The sequence below is a fragment of the Pygocentrus nattereri genome, chromosome 14 (assembly GCF_015220715.1).
Source record: "Pygocentrus nattereri isolate fPygNat1 chromosome 14, fPygNat1.pri, whole genome shotgun sequence".
NCBI classification, from domain to species: Eukaryota; Metazoa; Chordata; class Actinopteri; order Characiformes; family Serrasalmidae; genus Pygocentrus; species Pygocentrus nattereri.
In genome coordinates, this window is record NC_051224.1 from 5,638,827 (window position 1) to 5,650,821 (window position 11,995).

General features: G+C 40.1%; 1 protein-coding gene across 2 annotated transcripts; it reads left to right on the plus strand.

The window, feature by feature from the left end:
* The first annotated feature begins 1,116 nt into the window (after nt 1-1,116).
* gcdhb (glutaryl-CoA dehydrogenase b) lies at nt 1,117-11,345 on the plus strand. 2 transcript variants are annotated; one of them, XM_017705649.2, is made up of 12 exons: nt 1,117-1,369; nt 2,232-2,351; nt 2,706-2,744; nt 2,846-2,986; nt 3,349-3,411; nt 3,754-3,924; nt 5,207-5,336; nt 7,645-7,861; nt 8,816-8,919; nt 9,132-9,257; nt 9,910-10,070; nt 10,734-11,345. In XM_017705649.2, the coding sequence occupies exons 2-12, from the start codon at nt 2,249-2,251 to the stop codon at nt 10,805-10,807; spliced, it is 1,329 nt and encodes a 442-aa protein (XP_017561138.1). In that variant the 5' UTR covers nt 1,117-1,369; nt 2,232-2,248; the 3' UTR covers nt 10,808-11,345. The 2 variants fall into 2 exon arrangements, with proteins under 2 accessions (XP_017561138.1, XP_017561140.1); XM_017705651.2 differs by lacking the exon at nt 1,117-1,369 and adding an exon at nt 1,578-1,726.
* Nucleotides 11,346-11,995: the final 650 nt, after the last annotated feature.

Below are 11,995 nucleotides of genomic sequence, written 5' to 3' on the forward strand. Positions count from 1 at the left end.
AATGCTTATTAATTTTAATAAGCTGGCTAATGGAAGCTTTTTATACAGTAAAATGGATGTGAGAGTTGTGAACGGTTGTATTTTTCATACAGACTTTCTTGTGAGTGACTAGTCAACTCTCGGTTTAGAGTCAACTCTCAATTTCCAAATGCCTGGAATCGAGGAACTGATTCTTTTAGGGAATCCCAGCCCTATTTTGCATCTTAAGTGCTACGAAGACCTCATGAAAATAGGGCCCTAAATATTAGAGTAAATCTCAACACAGAAATGATTAAATGCTCTTTTGCCATTTTTTCCTTGAAACCTCGCACAGTTTGTTATAGAGCTGATCCATCAGAACTCAGAGGAACTTGCTATCTTGTATGAGTAATTGTGAAATGTTAAAGATTAGCGTGAGATTTTATGAAGTTAAAAGGAAACCCCAGTCACCCGGCCGGGGAATCGAACCCAGGCCCTCCTCGCTGTGAGGCGACTGCACATTCCATTTTTCAAAAATATGTCCTATTAAAACATCCAAACTCATGTAAGATAAAGCTGCCCACAACTATGTGTAACTTGCACTAGAACTAGTGCAACTAGTGATTAGTCACCGCACCACTGACAACTTTTAATTTAAATCTTTTTGACCTTCACTCACATATATTTCCGGTTCCATGCATCCTCTTTTAATTGAGTTAAAGTTTGGCAAATTAATTTCAATTAAGTATAATTTCTCTATACGTTTTAATGAAGGTCTTATGGGGTCTATACCACCATGACCCATCATTTCTATACACTTCATTAAAAAGACTAACTCCTGTGTCCACTCAGCAGCGCTGACATGCCCAACCTGAAAACACAAAGTTTAGTCAGAATTCAAGGTCACGTCAAAACCGGACTGTCATCAGAAATGATGAGGAATTAGTGCTCGAGCTCCGCGGCTGAAGTGAAAACACATCGGGGCCCGAAACTGATTGCGAAAGGAGCCGAAAATAGCCGAGCGTTACGAGACGAACCAGCCATCAGCGGATTGGCTGTCTGCAACACACACCCCAAGCCCCACCACCTCTGTGAGAGCCAATATGAAGTGGGGCATGTTTTACAGACGCACATCTTTAGTAGACCTTTAGATCTACAGAACAGATCAACAGATCTGCGTAACATGTCATACTGCAATACGAGCAATAAAGTGTGATGTACAGTCGCTCGATTTTGCTCAATCTCATTCTAAAAGAAAAGTTTTAACCTTTTTTTCTGGAAAACCTGCCCCTCTCAGCATGGCGCCCGCAGCCGGCTGACTGACCCGGGCTGACGTCAATGAGCAGCTGACGCCATCGGTCCGTTTCGGAGTGAAGTCTGCAGCCGCCGCGCTGTCTGTGTCTCGACTCAGGTAACTGAAATCAGACAGGAGCGGGTTTACGGGTCACATCTGGGCTTTAAATCTGAGGGTTGACTTTCTATTGTAATTGTGTAAGCCGTGTCATCGTGTCAGTCGAGTTCGTATCAGCTGCGCTTGCCTCGGCTTGGCTCGGCTTTGCTCGGCTCGGCTCGGCGACCTGCTGGCTACCTGTGTATAGCTGACAGTAAGGTGGTTAGGAGGCTAATGCGAGACTGGAGGCTTTTTATCCTCCAGCGTCTTGTTCAAGTTTTCCCGGTCTACCTTAAATGGTGCAGCCGTTACAGTTCGGCGCTGAAACGGGATAATTAGTAAAAGAAGCTGGAGAATAAGAAGCTTCTGCTTCATCAGGCAAGTCGAACATGCTGAAGCACATTTACTTACAGATTAAAGTTACCCCGTGTGTTAATATATATCCTGATATATGTAGACATTTGCGATGAACAAGAAACGTTAGCAGTGTTTGTTGTTTACAGATAGCAACGTTGCTCGGGGATTCAATGCTAGCTAGCTGGTTGGATACTACTACTAAATGACCCAAGTCTTTTTAAGAATTGTGTTAAATTAACTGTCTAAAAAGTTTAGTGTGGCCTCTGGTCAGCCGAGTTTGACTGGTGCCATTTTTATGTGTTGTTGTGCAACTTACGCAAGAGCTGCTGACCAGCTAAGCTAACTAGCTAACACCCTGTGTAACTGTGGCTTGGCCAGCAAGTGTCACTTTAAGGACTCTTTAAGCTCCGTGTAGTTCAGACCGACCCTCAGCCCACAGAGTGTAAAGGACTTGATGTCATTTCACTTTTAAGGTCCCTTTTATCGTGTCCAGTGTGTCATTCCTCCACTCCTGCCTGTGTTTCAGTGTCAGAGCTACTCAGCATGGCTTTAAGAAGCGCCGCGCGTCGCCTCCTCGTCAAGCCTCAGAGATGTGCCTTCCCCTCAGGGCTCAGGGCTCAGGGCACCGCGGCATCTGCACAGCGTGGTGAGGCCGCCGTTCACTTAGTTTCACTTCTTTTTATTTTTGCTTTTTATTCTGATATTTACTTTGAATTTTAAGTCATGATCCTTTAATTGTGATCTGTTGCAACTGTAACCAAATGATCATCATATTCTTTGCAAAAGCTAATCATGATATATAATTGTAATAGCTCACATTTGACTATTTTCAACTTTATCGTCTGTTATTTTATCGAATCGAGCATCATAGTGTTCCTCTTAAATGCTAATTCTTATAACTTGTGTTTAACTGTGTTCTGCACTTTAGATTGTAGTCAGATCGTAATTTTTAATAAATGGTCATTTTGACTCCCTGCATTTCATATCTCGTCCTCTTCAGAAGCAGAGAAGGGTGGTGAGAAGAAGCAGGTTAAAGCACGTAAGATGGCAGACTATCATTCATTTTTTACATGCAGTGTGCTTTATGGGTGAAGAATTTTGCCCATTATTAATGTCATGCTCCACTATGTGACCTCCCAGCTAAAGTACAGTTTAGCTGGCGTGATGCTCTGGACCTGGAGGGATTGCTCACGGAAGAGGAGATCATGATCCGAGACTCCTTCCGAGCATACTGCCAAGAAAAACTCATGCCTCGCATCCTGATGGCCAACAGAAATGAAAGTGAATAAACAATCTCTCTCTCTCTCGCTCTCTCTCGCTCGCTCTCTCTCTCTCGCTCTCTCTCTCTCGCTCTCTCTCTCTCGCTCTCTCGCTCGCTCGCTCGCGCTCTCTCTCTCGCGTTCTCTCTCTCTCTCTCTCTCTCTCTCTCTCTCTCTCGCTCTCTCGCTCGCGCTCTCTCTCGCGTTCTCTCTCTCGCGCTCTCTCTCTCTCCCTCCATATATATATATATATATATATATATATATATATATATATATATAATGTGTGTGTATGTGTATGTATGTATGTGTGTATATATATATATATATATTGCCTTGTTTGTATTGCATGTGATTTGTATTGACTGTCATTATGTTTCACAGTTTTCCACCGTGAGATTCTGAATGAAATGGGTGAGCTGGGCGTTTTGGGCCCAACCATTAAAGGTATGTTATCTGCTAACCAAAAACAGATTTAACCTAGATTTAAGATAGCGTGACTCAGGTGTTTGAGAAATGGACTCTGTTCTCTTCATTTGTGACTAAAGGTCTGCCAGAAGTTTACTCTTTATGCCGTGTGTGAGTTTGACTTGCTCTTTGAATGGCAGAAGCCTCTAAAGACTGTGCATTAAACCTGGCTAGGTGAAATTGTTTTATTACAATTGTATTACATTTTATTATACTATCTGTTAGCACTGTATTCTCTCTCTCTCTCTCTCTCTCTCTCTCTCTCTCTCTCTCTCTCTCTCTCTCTCTCTCTCTCTCTCTCTCTCTCTCTCTCTGGTGCAGGCTATGGCTGTGCTGGTACAAGTTATGTGGCATACGGGCTGATAGCACGTGAGGTGGAGAGAGTGGACAGTGGTTATCGGTCAGTAATGAGTGTACAGTCCTCTCTGGTCATGCATCCCATCAACGCTTATGGCACAGAGCAACAGAAGGAGAAATACCTCCCCAGACTGGGTAAACCTGCAGATTCTCTAAATACTGACTTATTCCCCTGTTAGACTCGTAATAATCCACATGAGGTTCTGGGTTTCTGCCAAAATGAATGTTCAGATGATGTCGAAGCACACATTATTCAGAAAAGCGTCCTGTATGAAGCTCATTCACTTTGCTAAAACTACTGCATTAACATAAGACCATGTTATTGAATAAAAGTGTCCCTTTTAATAAAGCCGCATGCATCAGTGCTTTCATAGGAAAAAAAAAACTCGCCTTTTATTTTCACACAATTTGAAAACTTCAGTGGCCTTTACATTGTGTGAACATTTCATGACGCATATAATTAATGACTAATAGAAATAATGAAAAGTTTTTTTTAAAGTCCCTGTCTACTCATTTCCATGATTTTCTTCTGTTATCTATAGTTTTGTGGTGCCTTTACTATGAACTGGCAGCAGAAGAATATTCTTGGTCTTTTCTGTTGAGAGATTTTTTTTCCTGCTGTTTTCATTCTTTCATTCTGTTTTCTTAAACTTAGGAATAAAATGCTAATGTGTTGGCTACTCCTCTAAGATCAAGGCTCACTGTGTTTCCTCTCCACACTACTTTATAGGCGTGTCACAAAGTTTCTCCACCATGACCACAAATATGACTGTATTGACTCATAATGCTCATAATGTGTGTTTGTGTGACTGCCGTTTCAGCAGTTAGGCTGCCATAAGTTACAGTTGTAACATGAGTGCTTAACATTCAGATATCAGACGTGACATCTCCTTCATCTCCCAGTCATGAAATGAAAGCCTGAGTTCTCTAACATTGTCAGCAAAATTTCATCTCTAAAATGACCATCAGACAGCTTCTCTGTTTTCTGTTGTTACACAGCCACACAGTCATAAGCAGACAGCAGCTAGCTTTTTGAAGCATTTATATACTATTAAACTGTATTAAGGTATATACATTTCTTAAGTATAACACTGGTAAACACTTTTTCCATGGCACATGTTTACTATTGAAACAAAAATGTAAACATTTGAAAGCATGTTGACAGGGGCTTTAAAATTATATAACAGATGTTTTTTCAGAGAACATTTTTTTCAGAGTCCTATAAAGTTACGGTTTCAGAAATACAAGGTTTTCTTACACAGAAACAAGGAAACTAAATTCACTTCAGGTGTAGATAATTAGCTTAATTATTGACTAAATGGAATTATCCTGTGCTGGTTGGATTTTTGGTTACCAGACTTGTGACTTTGTACTACTGCGCCCCTGTGGTGTATTTGACCTGCTGTGTGCCCAACAGCACGGGGAGAGCTTCTGGGGTGTTTTGGCCTGACTGAGCCCAACCACGGCAGTGACCCTGGCAGCATGGAGACCAGAGCTAAGTACAACTCGTCCAGCCGCACCTTCACCCTCACTGGCTCCAAAACCTGGTGAGTTCTGTCCCATACCAGCAGTAAGATACACATCAGCTGCCAAAACCTAGTGACGTACCCATCACTAAGGCTGGGCATACACCACATGACTTTAAAATCTTAACAGATTTCTAAAACGGAGAGCGTCAGTTTGTCTTTGAATTTCTTGATTTGTTTGTTTTTGTTGTGATAATGAGTTTTGGGTACGAATATGAATTCAAACTGCCAGACCTCCTCAGATATGACATGGCACAAACAGATCTACAAGTACTGGACCGGAGCTGCTTGTGTTTTAATGCTTCCCTAAAGTGCAAATGGGTTATTAGGATGGGGTTGAGAAATGCTGATTCCACACAGTGAGCTGGAGAAATGTTTCACTACAAACTGGTATCTGAGCTGAAATTGTGAAGAGAGTGACTTGACGTCTGGATCCACACATTATAAACATGATAACGTCTCTTATCTGCCTGTTTTACACGCAGCTCCTCTGTGTCCGCTCTGCTGTTCATGCAGTGCACTTGCACGTCTCTCTGCCTGTTTCTCTCTTCTAGCTCTCTGATTGGCTGTTGAAAGGACTCGTGAACGTTTTGAGTTGTAAATGTTGATTGTTTGGTAATACTGGAGGGCCTCCGATCACTTCAGAGTTTCTCCTCTCACATCACCAGATCATCCGCATTGTCAGTTGCTTCCGATTGAGGTCCCAACCTGGAAAATTGCTTCAGACTGTGAAGATTTGTCACAAGCGTCAAATCCATGTTAAAACCAGGCTAAGAACTTTGTAATGTGGGCCCAGATTAATGCAGAAATTCCTCCTCATGCTTTCAGTCTTATTGGAACTGCTTTATACCATATTCATTTCCGCACTGTGTTTACACCGCAGGTTTTTTTTGTTTTAATTTTATTTTAGAACTGAGAACCATTTGTCTCTGTTTTGCACGCTGTGGAATTAGATCTCTGCATTTAACCCATCTGTGCAGGGAAACACCCACATAGTGAACACTAGTGAACACACACACTAGGTGGCAGTGAGCACACTTGCCCGGAGCAGTGGGCAGCCCTATTCATGGCACCCGGGGTTTAGGTCCCTTGCTCAAGGGCACTTCAGTCATGGACTTCAGTTATGGTTAAAATATTTTCATGGTGGAGAAGTATGTGCAGTGTACTGTAAAATGAAATAGTACCCAAAGTTTTTGCAGACTTACAACTGTTTTTTCATTATTAAGGTTAGTAATATAAAAAATGTGTAAGCTTGTCGTTTTGGAAAGCTACTGAAATGGCTGTTTTTGCATCGTAAACATTGCAACCCTTGGTTCCTATCACTACCTCTGTAAAGAAAAGCTAGTACGTTTCTGTACAGTGCATCCTTTCACATCAAAAGACTTTAATTGACTCTTTACATCTCAACAATTTAATTATAATTAAATTAGGGGAAAAAATAGTCAAATTTCCCTTTTAAAATCTGCTGTTCTTGGAACTCAATTGCCAAGTTATTGAGTGTTCAGTTAACACAGTGACTATATTCCTATTCGCACAGTATCAAAACTGTCCTGGTAATTTTTGTTTTTGTTAATAGGAGAATTCTATTAACATACTAACTATATTCATACTCACACAGTACTTGTCATAGTTATTCTCGTCAAAATGTTGAGAGCGTTCTGTTCATATTCACAATATGTAAACTGTACTGGCACTTGTTGCCACATCGTTAGGTTGGTTTTTACCCATGTCTCCGAAATTAACCACTCCCAAGTCTTATGTATGGTTAGAAAGTCAGGCAGAGGTCGGGGTGATTTAGCACTAACGTAACACTTCCTCCAGCACTCAGGCTGCCTAAAAATAGACAATGGCTCACATTACAGCATAGTATATTCCACCTGTATTACAGAGAGGAGGAGGGTTTACAGCGTCACCCTAAACACCCAATTTTGACGTTCCAAAAATGTATGAAAAAATAAGATTATACCGGACAACTTGTAAACATGTTCTTGTTAGACCTGGTAGATGTTTATAGTACAAAATCAAAAATGAACAAGATCATTCTTAAAATAAGAAATGACATTTGATGCAGGGAACACACTGATCAGTTTGGGACTGTTGAAGGTCATTTGTCCACTTGAGGGCACCATTTTCAAACTTTCTAGTGCTGTTGTTGCTCCTGTGGTCTGGGTAGAAGTGACTATTAAAGATCCATGAAAAATATATTAAAAATAAAAACAGTCATGGAGTGGAAATGTATTTATATTCCAAAAGAATATCATTACATATTGCATTTCTACCTTAATGAAAATTGCTTAAACTATGTGAGTGGTGTGTTCTCTCGTGTCAGGATCACAAACTCTCCTGTGGCTGATATCTGTGTGGTGTGGGCCAAGTGTGATGATGGGAAAGTGCGTGGCTTCATCCTGGAGCAGGGCATGAAGGGTCTCAGCACACCCAAGATTGAGGGAAAGTTCTCCCTGAGGGCTTCATCCACAGGCATGATCATCATGGATGATGTGGAGGTGCCAGAGGAGAACCTGCTGCCCAATGTGTCGGGCCTGGCGGTGAGATACGTTTGCTGTGAACACTACAGTAAAGAAAATAAAGTCTGATGTATAGCTGTATGTGAAAGTTATAATATGCCTGTTCAAATGACGTTTTGTTGATTTTTCTGAGTGAAAGTAAAACTGTCTACCTGGAACTTAAATATGGAACTGTCCTGCAAATATCAGTGCATAATTTCTGTTTATTTGTGGAGTCTAATATAGTGTTTTTAAAAAAAAAAGAATAAATAAATATGAAATATGAAATGTGCAATAACTTTTGCACGGGCCACATTTGAAGTTTTATTTTTCCCTAGTATGTTAGATTCAGCAAGAGCAGTTCAGCATTATGATGTGCAGTATGTCCTTATTTTCACTTAGAAAATCAACAGAACATGTACTTTCGCTCAGGAGCCCAAACTTTTGAGTATGACTGTAAACTTTTTTTTTTAATTGTTTTTTTTTTTTTTTTAAACATACCATTCCTTCTCTTCTGCCATAAGAAGGGATGTAGCAACCAATGTAGCAAGCTGCTTTAGTTTGAAATGTTCACAACAGTACACAAAGCAAAACAGCTGACACACGTCAGGAGCAAAACGTTTAAAGTGAATATTTATTTTTAAGTGATTTGTATAGAGATGATTCAGGTGTGATACACTTACATATGAGGTACAGCAGTTTGTTCTGTTTTGTGCCTAACACAGTGTTTGATGTGAGACTATAATACCCTAAAAAAATAGGCACTATAAATACATAGCGTACGCTTGTAGTGCATTGTGTCTCAGTAGAGGCATTGTGTACGATTTAACAAAGACCAATTTCATTTTATACTGTTTTGATTCAGTGCCTTCACAAATTTGAGATAAGGTAACAGCAATAGCTGCAATCTTACTCTCTAACACTGAATTAATACAACCAATATTTGCATACATAGTTGATCATAATTGGCAATGCAGCGATTTTTCTCTTCTTTAGGGCCCATTTGGCTGCTTGAATAACGCTCGCTATGGGATTGCCTGGGGAGCACTGGGAGCGGCAGAGTTCTGCTTCCATGCAGCTCGTCAGTACACACTGGACAGGTAAGACCGCTGCAGCAGTCTACTGTAGGCTCATCATTATGGCCAAACATCAATCAGCGCTCAGTTTCAGACGCAAAGTATGACAAAATAAGGCAATGCTTGAAGAGGCATGAGACAGGTTTGTGGAGAAGTTTAGCCAGAAGGTCTGATTGTTTCACTGGGTTTATTGTGTGTACTCAAGTCTTCTGTCTTCCGTCTTTTATTCACACCAGGATCCAGTTTGGGGTGCCACTGGCCAGGAACCAGCTAATGCAGAAGAAAATGGCTGACATGCTGACAGAGATCACTCTCGGCCTGCAGTCCTGCCTGCAGCTGGGCAGGCTTATTGATCAGAAGAAGTACGCCACGTCTGATTATTCAGCTATTCTAAACTATTTTCTCACTGTATGTAGGTGATTAGACCAATGGTGTTCAGTTAGAGAGAACCAGAACTGCTTTAGTGGGACAGGAGAGGGCTGTAAATTAGTTTTGCTTATTTATCTTAATTTATTATGTGCAGCATAATTTTGTTTTTCAACCTGCTGTAAATTGTAAGTACAAAGAATTAAATAAATATTATTATACTATTATTATACTAAATATTATTATACTATAGAGAATGGCCTACCATCGTCGTTGATCTATCTAAAATACAAATGTTTTAATTTGTCCATTTATCTTTTGAAATTCGTTGCTTTTATTTGTGCTAAATGCAGGACTTTTGATTTTTGAGATTGTTACATGAAATAGAGGTTGGGTGGTTAGCCTAATATGTAGCATGATGGATGTTCTTTGAAGTATGGGCTATAGCTGGGGTCCCAGGATATCAGGCCAAGTCATAGCTGATTTAGTGCATCTGTTAGTTGTCAAGTTTAATAGGTGTGTTAGAGCAGGGCAATGACCGAGCTGTGCTGGACAACGGCCTTCCAGGTTATATAGGGAAATAGTATTTTTTCGCCTTTGAAAAGGTCACTTTTGTATGTGTATCATATTCTATGATATTTTCTCTAGAGCATCTCCAGAGATGATCTCCATGCTTAAGAGAAATAGCTGTGGGAAGGCTCTGGACATTGCCAGGCAGGCCAGAGACATGCTGGGAGGCAACGGCATTGCTGATGAGTACCACATCATCCGGCACGTCATGAACCTAGAGGCTGTCAACACTTACGAAGGTGAGATTAGAGTGAGCAGCAGGCACAGTCAAAAGAAAAAGAATAGGAGCTGATGTACAGAGGAAGAAATAGAAATTAGTGTTTAAAAAAGTTAAACCACAAGGGTGCAGTAACGTCATATAAAAGTATGACACTATTTGTACCTCAATAAGCCATGAAAAGCTGTGCATTGTGGTTATTTTAAGGGGTGTTATGCACAATGCCAACTGGCTACAAAATACAATGTTGTGAAAAACTAGTGTGCAAAATATACTTTAGTTAACAGTTAATAAAGATTACAGTAAACACTTTATACATATTCAGTGTAGCTCAGTTTTTGTTTTTGTTGGTTTTTTTTTTGTTGGTTTTTTTTTTACCATTAGGATTTTTTATAACTTGGCACATTAATACAGAACTCAACTGATGTGTGGCCATGGATGCATACAGCGTGTTATGACAGATGTGTGTGGCTCAGCTAATCGGATTTCAGAACCAGAACTGTTTTCTTTTTCCTTCAAATTCTACCATCATGTTACACATAAGAGCATAAACACTGTTTTAGACTACAAGCTCAGAGATCTGCATAAACTTCACTCCCTCTTTCTTATAAGATTACATGAATACATTTCGATTTTTGGGGGTTTTATACTTGGAAATTTCACGCTCTGTTCTCTGCTTTTGCAGGTACCCATGATATCCATGCCCTAATCCTGGGCAGAGCTATCACAGGACTACAGGCCTTTACCGTGGAGAAATAAATTTCTGCTCCTGCTGCCTCAACAGGACAGAATCTGTACTACATGTATTGCTGCTGGCTTTTACTTTGGCCCTATGGTGATCTATGGTTACTGCAGTGGGTTTTCATTGAACACTACCCCCACAAGTTTTAACAGTGTAAAAAAAAAAAACTGCAGAAGTGATTTTTAAAGACAGAGGGAATCTCTGATTAGTGCAAGTCATTAATTTATCATATGTAATTACTTTAAGTAGCCCTTAATCTAAAAGCAAAGAACTATTTTTCTACTCTGAATATGATAAACCCCTTGGACTGTAGTTTCATTTCCGATTTTGTATATAGAATGAAATGTACATGTAAAAGCAGAGTGAGAGTAAGAACAGAGGTATCTAAACATTCATAAGGACACAGTAAAATGAAATTCAATATTAAAATAAAGGTTAAAATCTGTGGATGTTTTGAGCCAAAGCTGAACCCAACCAACTCAAACAAGCATGTCATTCTAGAGTCTGACACTGTTTTCAGTGCAGGTAAATAAACGAACTGAGTTTGTCATTTTATATTTGTTGCTTGGTCATGCCCATTTGTCTTTCCTTTCAGGTTAACTGTTGCTCACTTATGTTTAATAGCTTAATGTAAAATACATAGAATAATACAGTGTTTCAACTTAGAATTTAGTAGAAAGGAATATGTTCCTTTTTGAATGAAAAGTGGCCGAATGTGGTATTTTTCCAAAGCTTTAGTTTGACCTGATATTAGCTTGATAAAATGCCAGTTTTTTTGGTCACTGTATAACACTCGGACAGGGTAGTTAGATGCAAATGCAGAAAAGTCCACAGAGCAAAAATGGTAGAACAGACAGGCAAAGAGTCGAAAAACCAAAACACAGTGATAACAGCTCAATAATGACACAGTGGCGATACCTCGCAAGGAGGCAGAGCGAGAGTCCGGGTTATAAAGGGTTGCTGATGGGTAGATTGTAAGCAGGTGTGTGAGTGTGGCAGGAGTCAGTTTCTCAATATTCCGGAGAAGCTGATATCTGAATGAAGGAACGGCCAGTAGGTGTGACACTGATTCACACAACATGCCAAAATCTTTGGGTAGCTTTTTTTAACTCCTTGATCCTTAATTTGTAACAGATGTGAAAAATGTCTGAATTCTTTAAAACTGGTTGGAACTTTAAATTTCCATAGCAATCGCATGGACTTCA